Source organism: Trachurus japonicus, chromosome 12 (genome assembly GCF_045865225.1).
Source record: "Trachurus japonicus isolate A0001 chromosome 12, Traja_1.0".
NCBI classification, from domain to species: domain Eukaryota; kingdom Metazoa; phylum Chordata; class Actinopteri; order Carangiformes; family Carangidae; genus Trachurus; species Trachurus japonicus.
Genome location: NC_140918.1, coordinates 29,804,288 through 29,821,817, shown reverse-complemented (window position 1 = coordinate 29,821,817; position 17,530 = coordinate 29,804,288). Strand labels below are relative to the sequence as shown.

General features: G+C 41.6%; 2 protein-coding genes across 2 annotated transcripts; one reads left to right on the top strand and one right to left on the bottom strand.

The window, feature by feature from the left end:
* Positions 1-7,483: 7,483 nt before the first annotated feature.
* LOC146977765 (GTPase IMAP family member 8-like) lies at positions 7,484-10,959 on the bottom strand. The gene is made up of 3 exons (XM_085792463.1): positions 10,425-10,959; positions 9,540-9,571; positions 7,484-8,163 (listed from the first exon to the last, which is right to left on the bottom strand). The coding sequence occupies exons 1-3, from the start codon at positions 10,952-10,954 to the stop codon at positions 7,541-7,543; spliced, it is 1,185 nt and encodes a 394-aa protein (XP_085648589.1). The 5' UTR covers positions 10,955-10,959; the 3' UTR covers positions 7,484-7,540.
* Positions 10,960-12,865: 1,906 nt separating this feature from the next.
* Positions 12,866-13,931, top strand: LOC146977764 (GTPase IMAP family member 7-like). Its single transcript, XM_085794346.1, has 2 exons — positions 12,866-12,893; positions 13,030-13,931. Exons 1-2 carry the CDS (start codon positions 12,866-12,868, stop codon positions 13,929-13,931), a joined length of 930 nt encoding a protein of 309 aa, XP_085650472.1.
* Positions 13,932-17,530: the final 3,599 nt, after the last annotated feature.

Genomic DNA, 17,530 nt, shown 5'->3' with positions numbered 1-17,530 from the left:
GAGACTGCCTGCCCAGGCAGTCGTTTTTCGGCAGGTAGTCTCTTTTCGGCACAACACCGGCATACGCACTCCCGACTCCAAACGCTCTCTCTTATTTTTCTGCTAAAATTAGAATATGCCACGCTGCTGTTTAATACAGAGAAATATTATAACAGCAAAGACTGCGCTCAACAAACGATGTATTTCGGCACAGCTGTGGCACTTCCGTAATCAATACTGTTGTAACCATAGCAACGCAGTCACTCACGGCTGCGGGCACATTCGATGCGTTTGTTGTTTCATCGGCGCATGTAAACACCCAAGCTGAAATCTTCAAAGAGTTTGATTCAAACCAAACCTTTCTGAAACTGATTGAAACTGTCCATTTAAACGTACCCATTGAAAATGAATTGACTTCCAGTGGTTTGACGCTTTGGAAGCTTTTGGGGTGAACGCACAGTAAGATGTCTGGCATGGTCATCATATTCGCAGCTTCCATCTCTGTTGCCTCCAAACTTAACATCAAAGTATTGTGATGGGAAAATAAAATAAAATAAGAAAAAAAAAATTGTTATATAAAATTCATAGTTTTGAGATATTTGCCCCACTTTGAAATGTACATTTCCATTTTATCCTGCATCCTGTGTGTTGTTCTTTCATATGCTGCTACTTTGCCCAGTTTGGTCATCCATTCCTGGAAAGGGGGTTCTCCAGGCTTTTTCCAGTTCCTAAGGATAATCTGCCGTCCAATCATAATTTCAGTCTGTGTCCAATGTAAAGGCAGCCAAACTCCCACTATCTCCTAGTACATATAGTTTAGGGCAAAAGAGACCTCCTTTCTACACTCATAGCTGGTCAGCACTTTGGGAAGGTCATCAACATCAACAGATGAAAAGTCATCTAGAGCAGGGGTATTCAATTAAAATTCATTGAGGTCCAGTTACTAAACTTTCATCCAAGTGAAAGGTCCGAATCTTATAAAGTCCAAATGGTGTCTTATAGCCTATCCCTATGTCAATTAAATAAAATCAGTGCATTTTCATATCTATTGTCAATTTTCAACACAGGAAACATTTAACATAGTGCACTTGTATAGTAGGAAACAACTAGCTTTTTTTTTTAAATTTTTTTTATTTTTTTACCATGAATAAAAGTAGCCCCCAGGCAAATTAATTTAAGGCCTGTATTTCAATTAAAGAGAATAAGACAGTATAAATAAGGGGTTTTCCCTGTTTGTTTGTTTTGTGCTTTTTTTTTGGTGGGGGGGGGCAAGGTGTCAAAGGCATCTTGATAGCTGCACTGTCATTGCATTGTCCCCCTCCATTAAATATGGAAGGAGGCTGAAAATCACAGAATATATCTGTTCTGTTCAGGTGATACAAGTCAGTAGTCCTGAAATAAGTGTTTCTCTTCTATAGCACTCATCTCGGAGGCGACGTCTTTCCGCATACGGGCTTCCTTCTCCTTTCAAACGGGGCAGAGCTCCGCGTGAAAAAGTTTACAGACCGAGGGAGAACCGGGGGTCTGCAGGAAACAAGCACGTCGCACCGAATACGCACCGCTACGGCGTCGCTTTCGGTTGTGAGCGCACATGAAAGTAATGGGTTTGTGCGCGCAAGAGACCCGTCTGAACAGCCCCCCCACACACACACGCACACATGCTTTAACCAAGGCAGCGGCGGCGGCGGCCACAAACGCCCGGCGGTTCGCCTTTGACTTCAGCATCAACTTTTTTTTTTATTTTGGAACAAGGCTGTTATCACTCCGTCTCCTTTCTCTTTCCCTCTCGGACGCACTGGCCGTGCAGGGTAAACAAATGATCTGATTGGCTCAATTGAGCGAAGCTGTTGTATTGACCTATAGCTGAGCCCGCTGTCCCATCTGAAAAAAAAATACTCCAGGAAAATGTTAACTTATTAGAGATTGGTCTCGGGTCCGGATCGAACCTTCATTCGGTCAGGGTCCGGACCGAGGTCTGCCATTTGGTGATGTCTGATCTAGAGCCTGTCTTAGCACATTCTGTTCTTGGTAGCTCACAAATTGAAGAAAACGTCCCAAAAGGCATTTCCTCAACAAAAGGTGGGGCTAGTTTGATGGGAAAGTATTGGTAATGTTGGAATCCTTTCAGAAGAATTCGTCCAATTGCTCTCCATGTAGCTGCACTGAAATCATGCCTAAGAAAAGGCACTTTCAAAAGTTGTTCCAAGGGTGCATAAAACTACTGAAGCCATTTCTGACTACACCACAGCCGCTGCCCTTTTCCACTAAGTTGTCAGGAAGTACTTTCAAGGTTATGTTCATGACCTCAGCATCAGAAAACGCCTCTATCATTTCACTGAGGCTGTTTGTGTGGTGTTAGACTAAGGATATTTCAGGCAAAGTATGAAGAGTGCTTGGAGGGAACTCATCTGGTTGGTAGAGCAGTGTCACTGAGAGATTTGCTGTGCACCAAATATGATTTCAGGGTCAGAGGTACCTCTACCTCAGTGATTGGATCACTGATTATGTTTACAAAGGTGCTTGCAACCAGGGCCGGTTCTAGGCAGGCATATATGAGGGGGCAGTCAGAAATGTGAAGGGGGCATCATGTGAACACATCATGCTCCAGCACTTTTTTTTCACTTCATTGAATTGGGTTGTTGGCTATGTGTCCAACCCCAACCTGGAGAAGTGGATTGCACTTTGTCAGACCTCTACATTCAGACCTGTCCAACTAGGCGCCGGGGGGGCAACCAGGGTCTTAGAGCCCAAATTTGTTACTGTCGTAATGCAAAGAGCCACATTATATGGGGGGGGGTTGTGCATATACCTGAAGATGCATTGCCCAGAGGGGGTGAAAAAGGTGAGTAGCGAAACCCTTGTAGGGGGGTCTGGGGGTTCCCCCCCAGAAAATTTTTGTGATTTTAAAATGTGAGTGAAGCATTCTGGTGTACTCTGAGAGGAGGAGGGGGGTCTACTATGGTCAAGATTTACAAAACTGAAAGGTAGTCTTATGAATACTAAAAAAAAAGAAAAAGGAACAGAACACTGTACGGATTTCTGTGCTACTGCAGATAATTTTGTCAACTTGTAGGTTACATGCTGCTATTCCAACATGCCGCTATTTCGACATTGACTTCTAATTGTTGGAATAGCGGCATTAACATTATTTTTCAAGCGTCCCACTATTCCGACATTTTTTTTTTTCATTGTCGGAGTAGCGGCACTTTACTATTTTTCAAACATTCCGCTTTTCCGAAATTGATTGATTACGCTATAGTCAGATGTGTCCTGAGACACTGTTTCTCATACACAAATACATAGGCCTATTAGAGAAGAAAAAAACAAACCCTCCAAGTTTAAAAACACACCGGCAGCAGCGCACACTGATCTGCAGCTACTGAGACTGTTATTATTCTGTCACCTGAGTTAACGAGGTGCACGTGTGTTTGGAGCTGACGAGAGAATAAAGAGTGAGACAACTCGGCCCTGAGGAGGAACTGTGAAGGACGGTAGAGATGCCGTGTAGCTATCTCGCTTTCTTTCCGACGCCCTCTGCCCGTTGTCTTCGTTGTCACTTTGTTGTCGCTCCACAGAGCGCACATGGCTAATTAATATGCACGTGCTGACCATATATGGTTGTGTCTAGACGTTCCGGGGGCGGAATATGAGGTGTGTTCAAGTGTGCACCATTCTTGGATCCAGTTTGATTTATCAAAGTGAAATTGCGGAGAGTTGTACACGCACAGTTTGATAGATCTGAAAAAGGTGTAAATATGTTGGGTGTCTTTTCTCCGTAGGCCTAAGCAAAACATTTAGTAGCAGCAGTTTTACACTGCTTACTTACAGTTTTGATAAATGAGGCCCCAGGCCCTAAACCCAGAGCCCAGACGCTCTGCTCGCGTCTCATCCGCGGCACTGTCCGTGGTGCTGAAGGTGACAGGTTAACTTGACAAACAAACTGCTGTTTGTTTATCATGTGTGTCAGTTATGTTTGTGACTTGATAGTTTAGTTGTTGAGATTAAGAACATCACTCCCTCATCAAGAGAGAGAGAGACGCGCCTGGGTATCGCAGCTGTAAAAAAAAAAAAAAAGACGACTTGTCGGAATAGCGGTATCAAAAAGTGTCGGACTACCGGCATGTCTAGATATAGGGATGTCTGAATAGCGGGCGGACCCCCAACTTAACTTCTTTCTCTTTGGTAGGCTATTATACACATTTTTTGAGTATATTAAAATGTGCTTTCTCAACTTCTAAAATTTGGATTTGTGGGGGCAAGACATTTATTTGGGGGGGCACTCCCCCCTCTTGCCCCTGCGTAGAGCCGGCCCCGCTTGCAACATGGCTTGAGCTTGTTGGATTTCCTCTGGTTATTGGTAACTCAGTGCTTTCTTCAGAGATAAAGAACACCTCTTGAAGGGAGCTGTGAGGTTCATTTTATAAACTCTGACTGATTTCTGCCCCTTGTGAACTCCAGTGTTGACCCTTCATCAGCTGGCACAACAGCAGACTCAGGCACATCAGGAGCTAAGCTAAGCTCATCATCAGACTCCCCACTCAGCAATAGTTTTGGTTTAGTGTCCATTGTTACCTTTCTTATCCCTCCACCTTGTTTTACTCTGACCTGCTTTGTCACTTCATTCTCAGTGTGAATCCATCCTATTTCAACATTTCTTATGGACTGTTTTGTTCTACCTCTTGCTTTGTGGGATATTTCTGGCACTGTACCTATTAAATGCATATTTCTGTTTTTTGTTTTTTTTGTTATTACTGCTGTATTTTCATAGTGCTACCTTAACACTAGAACCGCCGACATTCCAACACCCCCTAGAACCGCCGAGGGGGTCATTTTTACACACACAGGCACAGACACACACACACACAAACACACACACAAACAAACTTACGTGTATGGTTTGACTGAGGCGCTTTCCGTGGTTCTGCAGGTTCAGTAGCAACACACGCGCGTCGTCTACATTCGGGCCGATCGGAACACTACGGAACACTGTCCACACACTGCCTGTCCACAGGCTCTTCATGCACATTGTTGAGATTTTGTTTTTAGTGCGTTTTAACACCGCATTTCCTCCTTTTCTCTTCAGGTATGGTCAGCAGGATAGGTAGGCTACTTGTCAAACGGCGTGTAATAGCCGTTGCTAAGCAACCGGACAGTGGCGTGAATGTTGATCACGGCACTAAACAGCTGTTTTCTATTAGGGGTAAAAATTACCCCCTCGGCGGTTCTAGGTATAAATGGTCATATTTTTTTAAATTTTTATCCCACAGACTTCAAAATTCACTAGATGATTAATGAACCCATTTTAGGAAAAGTCATGAACTGAGAGAAGTGGAGGTTTTGTTTTAACAGAGTTACACATATTTAAAAACACCAAGGGGGTAAAAATGACCCCTTGGCGGTTCCAGTGTTAAAGTGGGACAGTAGCAAAATGGCATTAAAAAAAAAAAAAAAGAGTAAGACTCCCATGGATGTAATTAAAAAAAACCCATTATGAATCACCATTACACCACAAAATATATCACAACTACAAACTATCCACCAGTTCTCTTATTTCTACAACACTAACATCTTTAACATAGAAACGCTGTCATTTTACCTGCCATCACCGCAGAGGTAGTTGAATATGGTTAGCCACACCCCTGGAAGTGATGTCATCAACACAGAACCAATCTTTTTTAATCTCATACTTACCTATGATGAGCTCAATGATGATGTTTAGTAATAGAAGCATACACATATAAAGATAAACATGATTCAGCTTAACTGGCCCAATTTGCCCATTATCCCACTAACCATTCACCCTATATGAAAACAGAATTAAGGGTTACTTGATTTAAATGTAGAAGTACATACGTAACTTGTAACTTTAATAATTAATATTTTCGGTTTAAACATAAAACCATCATCAACTGTTGTCCATCTACCTGTCTCTTTGTACATGACCAGTAAGATTGCAACAAATTATAATTCGATGGAACTGGGTCACTGGGTCCTGGTGATCCATTGTGCACATTCACAGTATACACACAGAAACTGGTGGAGTTGGACCTTGTTACACTAGCATACCAAGGGACAATCAATATCCATGCTTACTTACAGTAACAAACAATTTATTGGTCATTAATAAATGCACAGAACAAACAGTTCATGGTGAATTTAACTACAGCACAAACAGGGACAATATAATCAAACTATAGATGGATTTCAGTCACATGACGATCTTGTTGTGAGCGCCATCTTGAGTACCAACCGGGGACCGAGGCACAGCTATGATCATTAGACTGTATGGGCTTTGATGAAGGATGTCTTAGTCTTAATTTCTCCATAACAAAAGACTAACTCTACATTATCCCGCTTTTTACACGGCTTATGGGTGAAATTATTAATTTCGGATGTAATGTTGATCAAAATATGCATCATTTAGCGAGTCTGCAAGTCCAGTCACTTCTCCGCTGTTTTGCTCACCCTCGTTGGTCGTGTGCATTTGTTTTCAATGAAGCCTTTAATAATCAATCTGGATTATCAAGTTACAATGTGTGTATTTGTGTAGTTGTACCTGTCATAAACAAGAGATTACGGTTTACGGGACGCGTTTGTGTCGCGGACTCACGGTGCCACAGAGACGAGAAGAGAGCTGTGTTTTTCGGAAATATCAAAGAATCATCGGAATTAAACATTTACTAGAGTCGTGTTATAATAAAAAAAGGTTTAGCCACTCTTTTTGTGAGACTTTATGTCATAGACAGCCTTTGGAAGTCGGTACCCGAGATGGCGCTGAGACCGCTGTGTGACGTCACATGACATCTATCTATACATCAATTTGCTCAGACACTACTATTTTTAAGCAAAAATACAACCCCCCCCCCCCAAAAAAAACAAACACTTTTGTGTTTTATGAGAAGCCTCAACTTTATAATCCCTGACAGTGATCACACAAACCATCCTGACAATACCGACTTTGTACAGTCCTAATCATGGATGTGCCTGCTACAGATGTGTATCAGAACAAAAGAAAAACATGCCAGTACACTACAATCCGATCTCTCATTGCTATCAAATAATAGTGGTTATCTTCTGCTCAGAGTTGGGCCACTAGCATTAATTACCACTTAAAACTTGAAGATGCAACTCACAGGTTTGATCTTGAGTGAGTCTTTTTTTTAAAAACATATTCAAATCTTCACTAGAAGTGCCATGACAGTGACATCTGCTTATCAATACTTTGCATTCACAAGTTCCTGATTTGATTAATTGAATTTTGCCTGGGTATGGATGACAGAGAAGAATAAATGCTGTGAATGCTTCATCTAACCCAGAAATTAAAAACTTACATGATCCACTGTTGATATGTACATTGCAAGGAGTAACAAATCAAATATTTTGTCCTTTAATTTATAGCAAAAAATATATATAATATATACAATATAAAGGATCAGTCGGTTTTATGAATCGAAATCAGACTATTCAAATGAAGATTGGTTTTTACAAATTTCTTTTTTTTCTGTAGTTCAAAAGATTTTGTGTTTTGCATATAGTGCAGTGATGAGTACATGAAGCCCCTCTAACAAAATAGGCCTTTGGACTTTTTGGGGAACTCAGGGAAATGTAATTCATAATTTGGAATTTTCTTGATGAGTTCTGTGACTTGCTTTGTGTCCTTGGAGTTGTTAGAGAAGAGCTGACAACGAAAACCACACATTTCCATGACGTGCCTGAGCGCATCATTTACGCGAAGGAACTGATTCAGATCTCCTTTCAGATCTTCGCCGTGCGTCAGCACCACGATTGTGCTCTCCCTGATCCCCCAGCCCATTATTCTCTCCAGTTTTTCTAATATTCCTCTCTCAGCATCTGTGAAGCGGCCCAGCTGCAACACGAGTAGCACCGCACACTGCCCAGGCTGACAGAACTTCCTACAGGTATCTACCTGTGTCTGGAAGTTACTGACCTGTTCATGAAAGAAGTCAGGAGTGTCGACCACTCTCACAGGCACCCCAAACGGCTTCTTTGTCATTATGACCTCACATTGTTTGGTGACTGGCAGGGAGCTTGGCACAGATGTAAAAGACTGACTTGAAGCCTGTTTGGACTGCCCAGCAGCCAGGATGGTGTTTCCAGATGCACTCTTTCCAGTCCCAGTCAGTCCCAGTAGAATGATGCTGAATGGGCCGTATGCTCTGTTACCTTCAAGCCATAATTTCAGGAAATTTGTCAATATTTTTGACAGAATAATTTCAAGATAGAATGCAAAAACACTTCCACGATATATCTGAATTGTTTTCTATTAATCATTACTCAAAACTGTGTTGTTTGTGTGTGTCCCTATCTTATGATGTTACCAGTTGGAAGTGTTGCCATTGCAGCAGATGCATGTTGTGGGTTGGGTGGAATGGAGGGGCCAGCACCTTTGAAGATATAGTGTACACAATTCACATTCACATTCAATTTTTTTAACAGTTTGACAGCTCTGAATAGAATGGTCAGAGTTGGGTCTCCACAGATGTACCAATGATCATATATGTTTGGAAAATTCAGCCTAACAGAGGCTCTATAATCTTTAATAAAATAAATCCATGTAAAGTACTAGCTGATGGGTCATTTTGAACGTTTTCAAAATAATGCTGACCCACCTCATGCATTCATTCAATGAAATACCATACTTTCTCACCCAAAAGATACCCAGGAGGGGTGTGCAAATATACGCTATCATTTGTGCTAATTAAAAAACATGTATGTAGTGTATGAAAAAACAACCTGGCAACATTTATAAGAGATTCATCCAGGTAATATGCTTTGACACTGAATTGCAGTTTCTCTCATCATGCAAGGTTAAAACCATAAAGGACCCTTTCATAATGCTCCATTTAGCCAAATAAATCCACAAATGCATGAAACCTAGCAAGCAAAACTTGTTTGGATGTTCATATTCTCCTCAACTGTAGACTAGGGCATGACTAGTGTTTTCAGATTATTGTATTTCAGAGGTGAGATCGCCTCCTCATCGTGAAGTATTAAAGGACAATTCCGGGTAAATTCAACTCAGGGGTGTATTTTCCTAACATTTTAGGTCTAAAAGAAGGAATCTGAAGATTTTCAGTTTAATTGCTCCTGTTTTGCGGTAGTTGTGTCTGTCCCCGCATCGCCACAGCAGCGATGAATGGGAGCAGATGCAAGTTCTGCTGCTTAGGCTGTTTACATCCCTCAAAGCCGCAATTTTTTTCCACAGACAGCGTCGGATGGCTACTCAAACATGCACCGATAAGTTTATTTACTTGAAGCAAGCCGACATGTTTGTAAAACTAGATCTAATCAAAAGTCTCCCAGAGTCTCGCGTGAGACCCAAGTTGACGTGCTCTGTGTGTTCACGTGCAGTTGGAGCTACTGTTGGTGCCGTGGCGATGTGGGGACAGACGCAACTACCGCAAAACAGGAGCAATTAAACTGAAAATCTTCAGATTCCTTCGACCTAAAATGTTAGGAAAATACACACCCCGGAGTTGAATTTTCCCGGAATTGTCCTTTAAGATACATACACAGTTATTGAAACCACAGAGACTTACCTGCTCTCCCAGGGTCATGTGGAGGGTTGCACCTGAAACAGGTACATAATTACTGTACAGATATCACATGTCTTGCAGAAAGATGTTCATCAGGGTTTTGGGTTAGGTCGTTTTACAGTATTAGTCTTTTCTTCCTTTATGGAACCGAGGCACTGCTATACTTGAAGCTAAATTCATTTTACCTACTTAGAGGGTTAGGGTAGAAAATTACAATCATTTCAAATGTCCAACCATACAGTAGAAACAAACATATTGCCTGATACAATAAACTATTTTGGTCCTCATGGCCAACTTGTTTTTTTCTAATTTCTAATAACTCACCTGTTTACATTCCTACAAGACCTACAATTATGTTGAATTACCGGGTGTACTTTCTTTGAGTGACAGGTGGGTGGGTGTGTTCTTCGCATAAACTGGCATGCACCAAAGTCTCAGCTCCTGACACACCACACCTTTGCCTGTGGGTGGTGCTACAGAGGCATCTTCACACTGTACTGGTGCCAACTTGAATCTATTTCAAGAATGCACCGACTATGGACTAGTGCCTCATAATGTGACACATCAAATAACCACACCGTCATTTTAAACTGTCCTCTTGGGCCAAGCCAGAACAAACCAGACAACTCACTAAACAGGTTCTTCCCATCAAACCTGTCAGCAAAACAACTTTTAACTGAAAGAGTTCTTACCCAATACCTACTATATTATGCATGCAAAAATTGAAATAAATATAAAATCATCCTCTGAAACCAGTGGAACATATTTCAGCTTTTTCACAAAGTCTAATGAAAGAAATGCTGAAATTATATTAGTTAACTCAGTAGTAGGGGGGACCCCTGCTATTTACATAGTCACAAGTGTAATGTAGTTGTGAAGTTTTTGTACCTTCTTTGCTCTATGGTTTTCTTTCTTCGTATCACAACATCTTGACTGTAGTTTTTGTATTCATATAAGAATGGCTGACGGTTCCTACACCATTCTTTGCATTCCTCAGCCACATTCTCATTGGCGTCTGTTAAAGGGACGTTGAACGCTTCCTTCAGATGTCTGAGTCTACTGGAGGTTTTGGAGTCTGGGAACATGAGGACCAGGTTTGACGTCAAGTTTGCACCAAAGGCTTCCTGAAGTTTATTGATTTGAGCGATGACTTTGTCCTCTTGGGTATTTTCTGAATCTATTGCCAGTATGAACAGATGCGGGCCAGGATAAGTAGTGGCCATAATATCAATAGTCCGCTGGTCTGGGTACAGAGTGTTTTCATCAAAGAAATCAGGAGTATTGATGAGTCTGAATGTTGGGTTCTCACTCATGGCAAGGCTGTTTGTCGTTGTGCCAAAAGCATCTTTATTGAGGATCTTATTTCCAATGTAGTTCTTAAACTGAACATTCCTCCCAAACAGAGCGATGGAAGACATTTCAGGATACGCTGCAGAAAAAAAGAAATGTGTCAATAAACAGCCTGTTAATGTTTGTTTTTGCATGTGGTTAGAATAGAACATGTAAGTCCTTTCCCCGCATTCAGTCAGTCAAACCTTTATTTAAACCTCAAAAATCACTCAGTGCTCAGTGAAACACTTGCATCCTGAGGTGAGGTGGTTAGAGAGCAAAGTTTTAAAATATCCAGGAGAGAGAGTGTCAATCTTGTGTATGTTTTTAAGATAATTCTATGTATTTGTGCTCAAAAACTAAAAGCACATATTCCTGTGGGATGTGAAACATGGGAGAGTTAGAGTGGGTTTGGTAGAGTCCTTTAGTCCAGTCCAGCATAGATGTTAAAGGGATAGTTCAACATTTTGTCAAATTGGCCCATTGCCATAATCCCTATAGTCATAGGTTGGTTACCTTTAATTGTCGGTGCAAGCTATTTCTAGAACGATGGACCAGAGCCGCAAAGCTGCTCAGAGCTACGCTACAGAGGCTCATGGGATTTCTTGGTTTCCCTCATCAAACTCATCAAATACACAATCCAACAACTCCAAAACGCTCTGGTGGACAAGTTGTGACCTGCACATTCACCACGCTATGAGATAATAACGGAACGTTACAAGACAGAGTTGTTTTCAAGGCAAATGCAGAGACTGCTTGCTGAAAAACTGTCTCTTACGGGAACATGCACCAGCGGTTTTGCATGAATTTACCTCTAAAACAACTCTGCCTCGTAATGTTGGTGAATGTGCAGGTCACAACTTGTCCACCAGAGTGTTTTGGAGTTGTTGGATTGTGTATTTGATGAGTTTTCTTGGGAAACCAAGAAATCCCAATAGCCTCCATAGCGTAGCTCTGAGCAGCTCACGGCTCTGCTCTACCATTCTAAAAATATCTTGCATCGACAATTAAAGGTAACGAACCTACTCCTAAAACTGCATATATGCGTTTGTGTGTCTTTATGTGTATACTATACTCTATTCTTCCATTAAGTGCATTCTCTCGTGCAATGTTCCCTATAGGCTATAAACACATTCTCCATTCTAACTTCCTTGATCTCAGTGTCATACACCTGTCTTGCTGAAATTTGTCCAACCACAGTTCAGATTACAATTCAGCACATTAATCAGCAGTAAATATCCATCAGATAAAATGCCAGACACTGGTTATGTTATCACTGACATACGATTATTAGTGTAAACTTATAGTTTTATCCCTTTCAAAATCACCAATCCACTGTAGTAAAATCAATGATTATTCCATCTTCATTGAATTAGGACGGCCCCAAAAATATATTTCTTGAGACAGTTATCAGAAAAACTATCAAAGCTTGACTTTATTAAATTTTTTAAAATTATTATTATTTCAAAGCTCTTTATTCTCACTATGTTTTGTTGTTACTGTAGTTGTTTGCTTGTCTTTTGTTTGTTTGTTTGTTTTTATTTTAATGCTCTTTATTTCTTATCTAAATCTTATGTACGAAGGGTAGACATAATAAGCTATTGCTTCAGCCTACACCTTTTGGTTGTATGTATCATTGTCCAATCTATGCATTTTGTCAGTTTCTTCTTTTTTAATCGACCAAATGAATAAATAAACTAAATATTATACTTTCAGACAGAGAGTTGGAAATATTTCTTTGTTCATAAAACATTTGAAGCACTAAAAACAAAGGAGAGGAAGAAAGTTTCACTCACCTGGTGGGGGAGGTCTGTCCATTTTAGCAGCTCAGTAGAGAGCAGAGAGCTGACAAGAGTTCAGCAGTTTCTGGATGAGCTTTGTAAGTATGTCAGACTTAAATATGACTGATCCTCCCAGTAGGAGGAGGCTGAAAACACACACACACATAAAACAGATACTGTGCTTGTTTTTATCAGAGAAACAATCAGGCTGAGAGAGAGATGGGTCTCCACCTCTCATTGCCAGAAGGTGAATGGAACTCAACATATATCAACGCCTTTCAGCATATTGTAGTCAACACTTAGACTATTAATGTGTCTTTTAAATTCATTTTAAAAATAGATTTTATCATTGACATTTCTGTTTTATGTATTTCTGTTTGCAGGTGCTCCTCTAAGGATTGTGATGATAGGGAAAACCGGAGTTGGGAAGAGTGCCGTCGGTAACACCATCGTGGGTAAAAGGGTTTTTGTGTCTTCAGCGAGCGCACAGTCTGTAACAGAGACCTGCGAGAAAGAAAGGGCCAAGAGCCGCCGCAGAAAGGTTCATGTGGTTGATACGCCAGGAATTCTGGACACATCTAAAAGTGCAGACAGCATCAAGAAAGAGATCGCAAAGTGCATTCAGGTGTCTTCTCCTGGCCCCCACGTCTTCCTGCTGGTCCTCCAGATCGGTAGATTCACCAAAGAAGAGGAAAACTGCGTAGAGGCCTTGGAGACAATCTTTGGGCCTCAGGCGTCCAAGTACATGATCGTTCTGTTTACACGAGGTGATGAGCTGCAGGGCAGATCCATACAGGAATATGTGCAAACCGGCCACCCGAAACTTCGAGAGGTGATAAACAACTGTGGCAACAGGTATCACGTCTTCAACAACAAGAAGAAGCGGAATAAGAGACAAGTAATCGGTCTCATCAAGAAAATTGACGACATGGTGGCGGCAAACGGAGGAAGATACTTCACTGATGAGATGTATGAGGAAACGGAGCGAGCTCTGCAGCAGCAGCGGCTGCAGCAGCAACAGCAACAGCAATGGCAACGGCAACAGCAACAGCCGCTGCAGCAACAGCAGCCGCTGATGCAGCAGCAGCAGACAGGCGCAGCAGGGCAGCAAACAGACGTAGCAGAGCAGCAAGATTACAACTTCTCCTTCATGGCTGATCTGCTGCAGAGAGTCCTCCTGTTTCAGGCCATCTTGGCTTCTTCTGGTCAGAGCGCCGCCACCAACGACCTGAACCCCTCCAGCACTCCTTTCTCCTCCTACTCTAACATAAGACCTCCTGTCTGATGGAAACAGCCTTAAGTTCTTTTCCAGGAGGATTCCCCTCATCTAACACAGAACAGTTTCATTAGTTTTTTTTTTGGAACAGCGAGTCACAAGAGATAAAAAACTGGTGACCCCTTTTGGTACAGTTTATGAATGTGACAGTGCTAGTTGCATTTGTGGGTCATCTGTTAGTTACAGGGTCTGTGATTGGTTCCTAGCTCCTGTCCAGTCGTTGTGTGACATATTGAATCCCACATTGTCGAAGTAACACTGGTGGTTGATTATAGATTGATGTGTGAAACACTTTAGTGGTGAGTAAGGCACAACAGAGTGTGTATGTACAGTACACAACTTCTGACCTAATTTTTTAATGTTATGCTTTTTGGGGATTTCTCAAAATGGGGATATACTGTATTTAAATAACCAGATAAAAACAAAAATATTCCTCTTTATGCACTGTTTGTATGCAATGTCTCTTTATTCTCTGTGTATACCCTACATTTGAAATAAATTTGAAAAATGTTGACATTTTCAGATGTTTGTAATGTACAGGGGACAAGTTGTAATCTCATTCTGGATTTTTACCAAAGGGTGTGTATGAGGTTTTCTGGTTCTGCCAACACCCTGCATCTCAGTTGGCACAACAATGCAGTTTACTGTTCATGATTATGATCCTGGCTGATTTTTGACAACTGCCGGAAGGAGTCCAGACAAACATGCCAGAGATGATTGCCGTGCCACTGGGTTGCAGAAGCTGTGACAGAGACATCCAGCTTTATGTCGACTTCTGATAAAAATACTGGTGCCTCTGTCTCACTAACATTGTGAATGACAATTCAGACAACACAACAAAATAAGAGACATAAATTAGTCTGTAAATATGGAACACACAAACAAACATAGCAGCCAAAGGTTTAAGACCTGAGATGTACCTGTTTCAAAGTGACAAATGTAATAATATGTAAAGATGGACCATGGGGTTCAGTGTGGGGTAATGTTTATATGGAACAGTAATAATGATCATATTGATATAAATTGGCCTAGAGATATGCAGACAGCCTGAAACACAGCAGTGATTACTTCTACTGTGACGTCTGTGGGTTTAGAACAACACTTATAGGCTACATGCATTTTTCAGGTCCATCTTTACACTGCACTGCTGCATTCATTCATAATATCTTCTCATCTCTCCTTTGTCTTTTGTTTATATGTTCAAGGACTGTTGTTGATCTTTTAGAAATTCAACTGGCACTTGAACATGGAACATTTATCTGGTATTAATATCATTTATTATTAGTGCATAAGAAACCAAACATTTTAATGGTATTAATGGTTCTCATATTCACACTTAAACATAAATATGTGGGTTATTTTATTGTTATTTTATAGGGCATAAGAACTAACACTGAGTTGTAGAGGTCATGATGGTTTCTGCGGAAATTTCACAGGAGAGAGTCTGTGTTCAAATATAAATAAAATAATATTACACAATAGCATTTGGATTTCAAAATACTGCCTTTGTTACTGTGCGTTCACACCAAAAGCTTCCAAAGCGTCAAAAACGCCGGAAGTCAATTCATTTTCAATGAGAGCCCGGCGACACTGAGCGTCCAAAGCGTCAACAGGCGTCGCCGCGCTTCCAAAGCTTCCAAAGCTTCCAAAGCGTCACCAGACGAGAAGTTGAGCCCTGGTTAACTTTAGGGTAATTAGCTATGACGCGGTTAAGCAGCAACCGGCGTTTTTTTTTGTATTTCGGCTCCCCAATGACCAGCACGATCGAACTTTGACGTCAGTCACGTGATGAGCGACCAAAGCGGCTGAAAATATTTGCCGTTTTGGAAGCTGTCTTGTCTGACGCCCACCCTCGAGCGTTTTTGACGCTTTGGAAGCTTTTGGTGTGAACGCAGTTATGGTGCTGCATCGATTCTCTAAGAAAAAAGCAACTAAACAATCAATCACAGAAACATTAGGCAATTAATAACTTAATTTATTTGAATAAATCAACTGCTGTAGTTATACAGTTTCTGCATGACACAAAATAACACACAGCACCATCTTATCTTTGACTACTATATATTTTCCTGTATGGATGCCAGGGGTTAAAAAGTGCAAAGCCTACACTAAAAGCTATTACTGTACACGTGTTTGCTTTGTTCAACCTCGAGGCAAATCAGTCATGGCATGCTTCATCCAGAAAGTTATTGATGATATGTGTTTGATGAACCAGTCAGACCAGCGTTTACTGAAAGAGAAAGTTTAGGGGAAGGAGGGCAGATTAAATATCACCACTTCCAGTAAGTGCTGGAGGTCTCTTCCTGTTAAACGCCATTCTTCCCTGCACCTGTAATGTACTCTGTGGACTGTATGGTCTCTCTTGAGATAATGCAAATACTTGGTGTTTTGAATTGTTGAATATGAATGAATGAATTTATATATGAATGATAATTTTTTTTTTTTCCCAGTGTCACATGGGCGCTCAGTCCACAGGGCTTCTACATTGTCTTCAGGGACAGAAGTGAAAACATAGTTAAAGCATTAGAAATATATACAATTTGTCCCTAATGAGGAGAAACATGTGCGTTTCATCTGCTCAGTCCAGTGCTGGAGACCAAAACTGCTCAAGCACAAAGACAAACAATGGTGTTTCCAAATTGCGGTGTGCTTCAGTAGCAGAGGTGCACCTAAAGGTGAAAGTAATGACATGTTCAACAATAACATCTATGATAAGTAGCTGATGAACTTGTCAGACCAGAGCTTACTGAAACAGTGAAGTATGTCTTGAGGAAGAAGTTCACTGAAGGAATAATTGAAATGTCTTTCATTTTTCCCTACTTCCTGCTACTGTACTGTATAACTACTTGAAAGCAGATGCTGGGAATGTGCATCACATCGTCCTAGTTCAGTGTTGGAGACAGTGTCTGACTGAACCACAACAAAACGCTTCCTTTAGCCGTTTTCACAGTAAAATTAGCGGGTCGACGTGGGTTTTTTAAACGCTGGTCGACCCGCTAACAATCGACATTTAGCCCCTTTCCCATTGACCAAAATGAGCCGAGTCTGCCCCCCCCCCCGCTGGGGGATCAGACAGAGCATAAACCAGTTACCCCGCTTTCATCCGCGGTGCGAGAAACACACAGTGTCATGCCACAGCCGCCTGCCGCGGAGTGTGAGGTCCGTCCGCCAAGGCAGACGAAGTGTCTGGCTGACCTGAGCACCAGGACCGCGGAGGACAGCGAGTCTGCCTCGGCCGTATGACGGACGTCTGCGGCACAACACGTCAGTTAAACAGACTGTCGCTTCTTTTTTTCAATCGTTTTTGGTCAGTGTTCTGGGCGCATGGCGTCTGTCCGACTACCCATTTCTCCGACCATACATTTCTTTATTTTTGCGTCCATTAGACCGACCTCCCACTTCTCCGACTTAAGTAGCCCTAACCCTTAACCTTACCCTAAACCTAACCTTAACACTGTAGAATGGGTAGTCGGAGAAATGAGCCGTCGGACTGATGTATGCTCCCCGTGTTCTTTGATCTTTTGATCCTAGTCTCGAATGAGAGAAGAGCACGTAACACTCAGCGTCATCACGTAAATTAGCGGGTTGACCTGGGTCTGGCGTTCCCA

Excerpts from the sequence above, each read along its gene's own strand:
- LOC146977765 (XM_085792463.1), bottom strand. The coding sequence starts at position 10,954 with ATGTCTTCCATCGCTCTGTTTGGGAGGAATGTTCAGTTTAAGAACTAC. Across the intron at positions 9,572-10,424 it reads AAAACCATAGAGCAAAGAAG|GTGCAACCCTCCACATGACC; the intron begins GTACAAAAACTT and ends TACCTGTTTCAG. Across the intron at positions 8,164-9,539 it reads ACATGACCCTGGGAGAGCAG|GTAACAGAGCATACGGCCCA; the intron begins GTAAGTCTCTGT and ends TATGGCTTGAAG.
- LOC146977764 (XM_085794346.1), top strand. The coding sequence starts at position 12,866 with ATGGGTCTCCACCTCTCATTGCCAGAAG. Across the intron at positions 12,894-13,029 it reads CCACCTCTCATTGCCAGAAG|GTGCTCCTCTAAGGATTGTG; the intron begins GTGAATGGAACT and ends TTCTGTTTGCAG.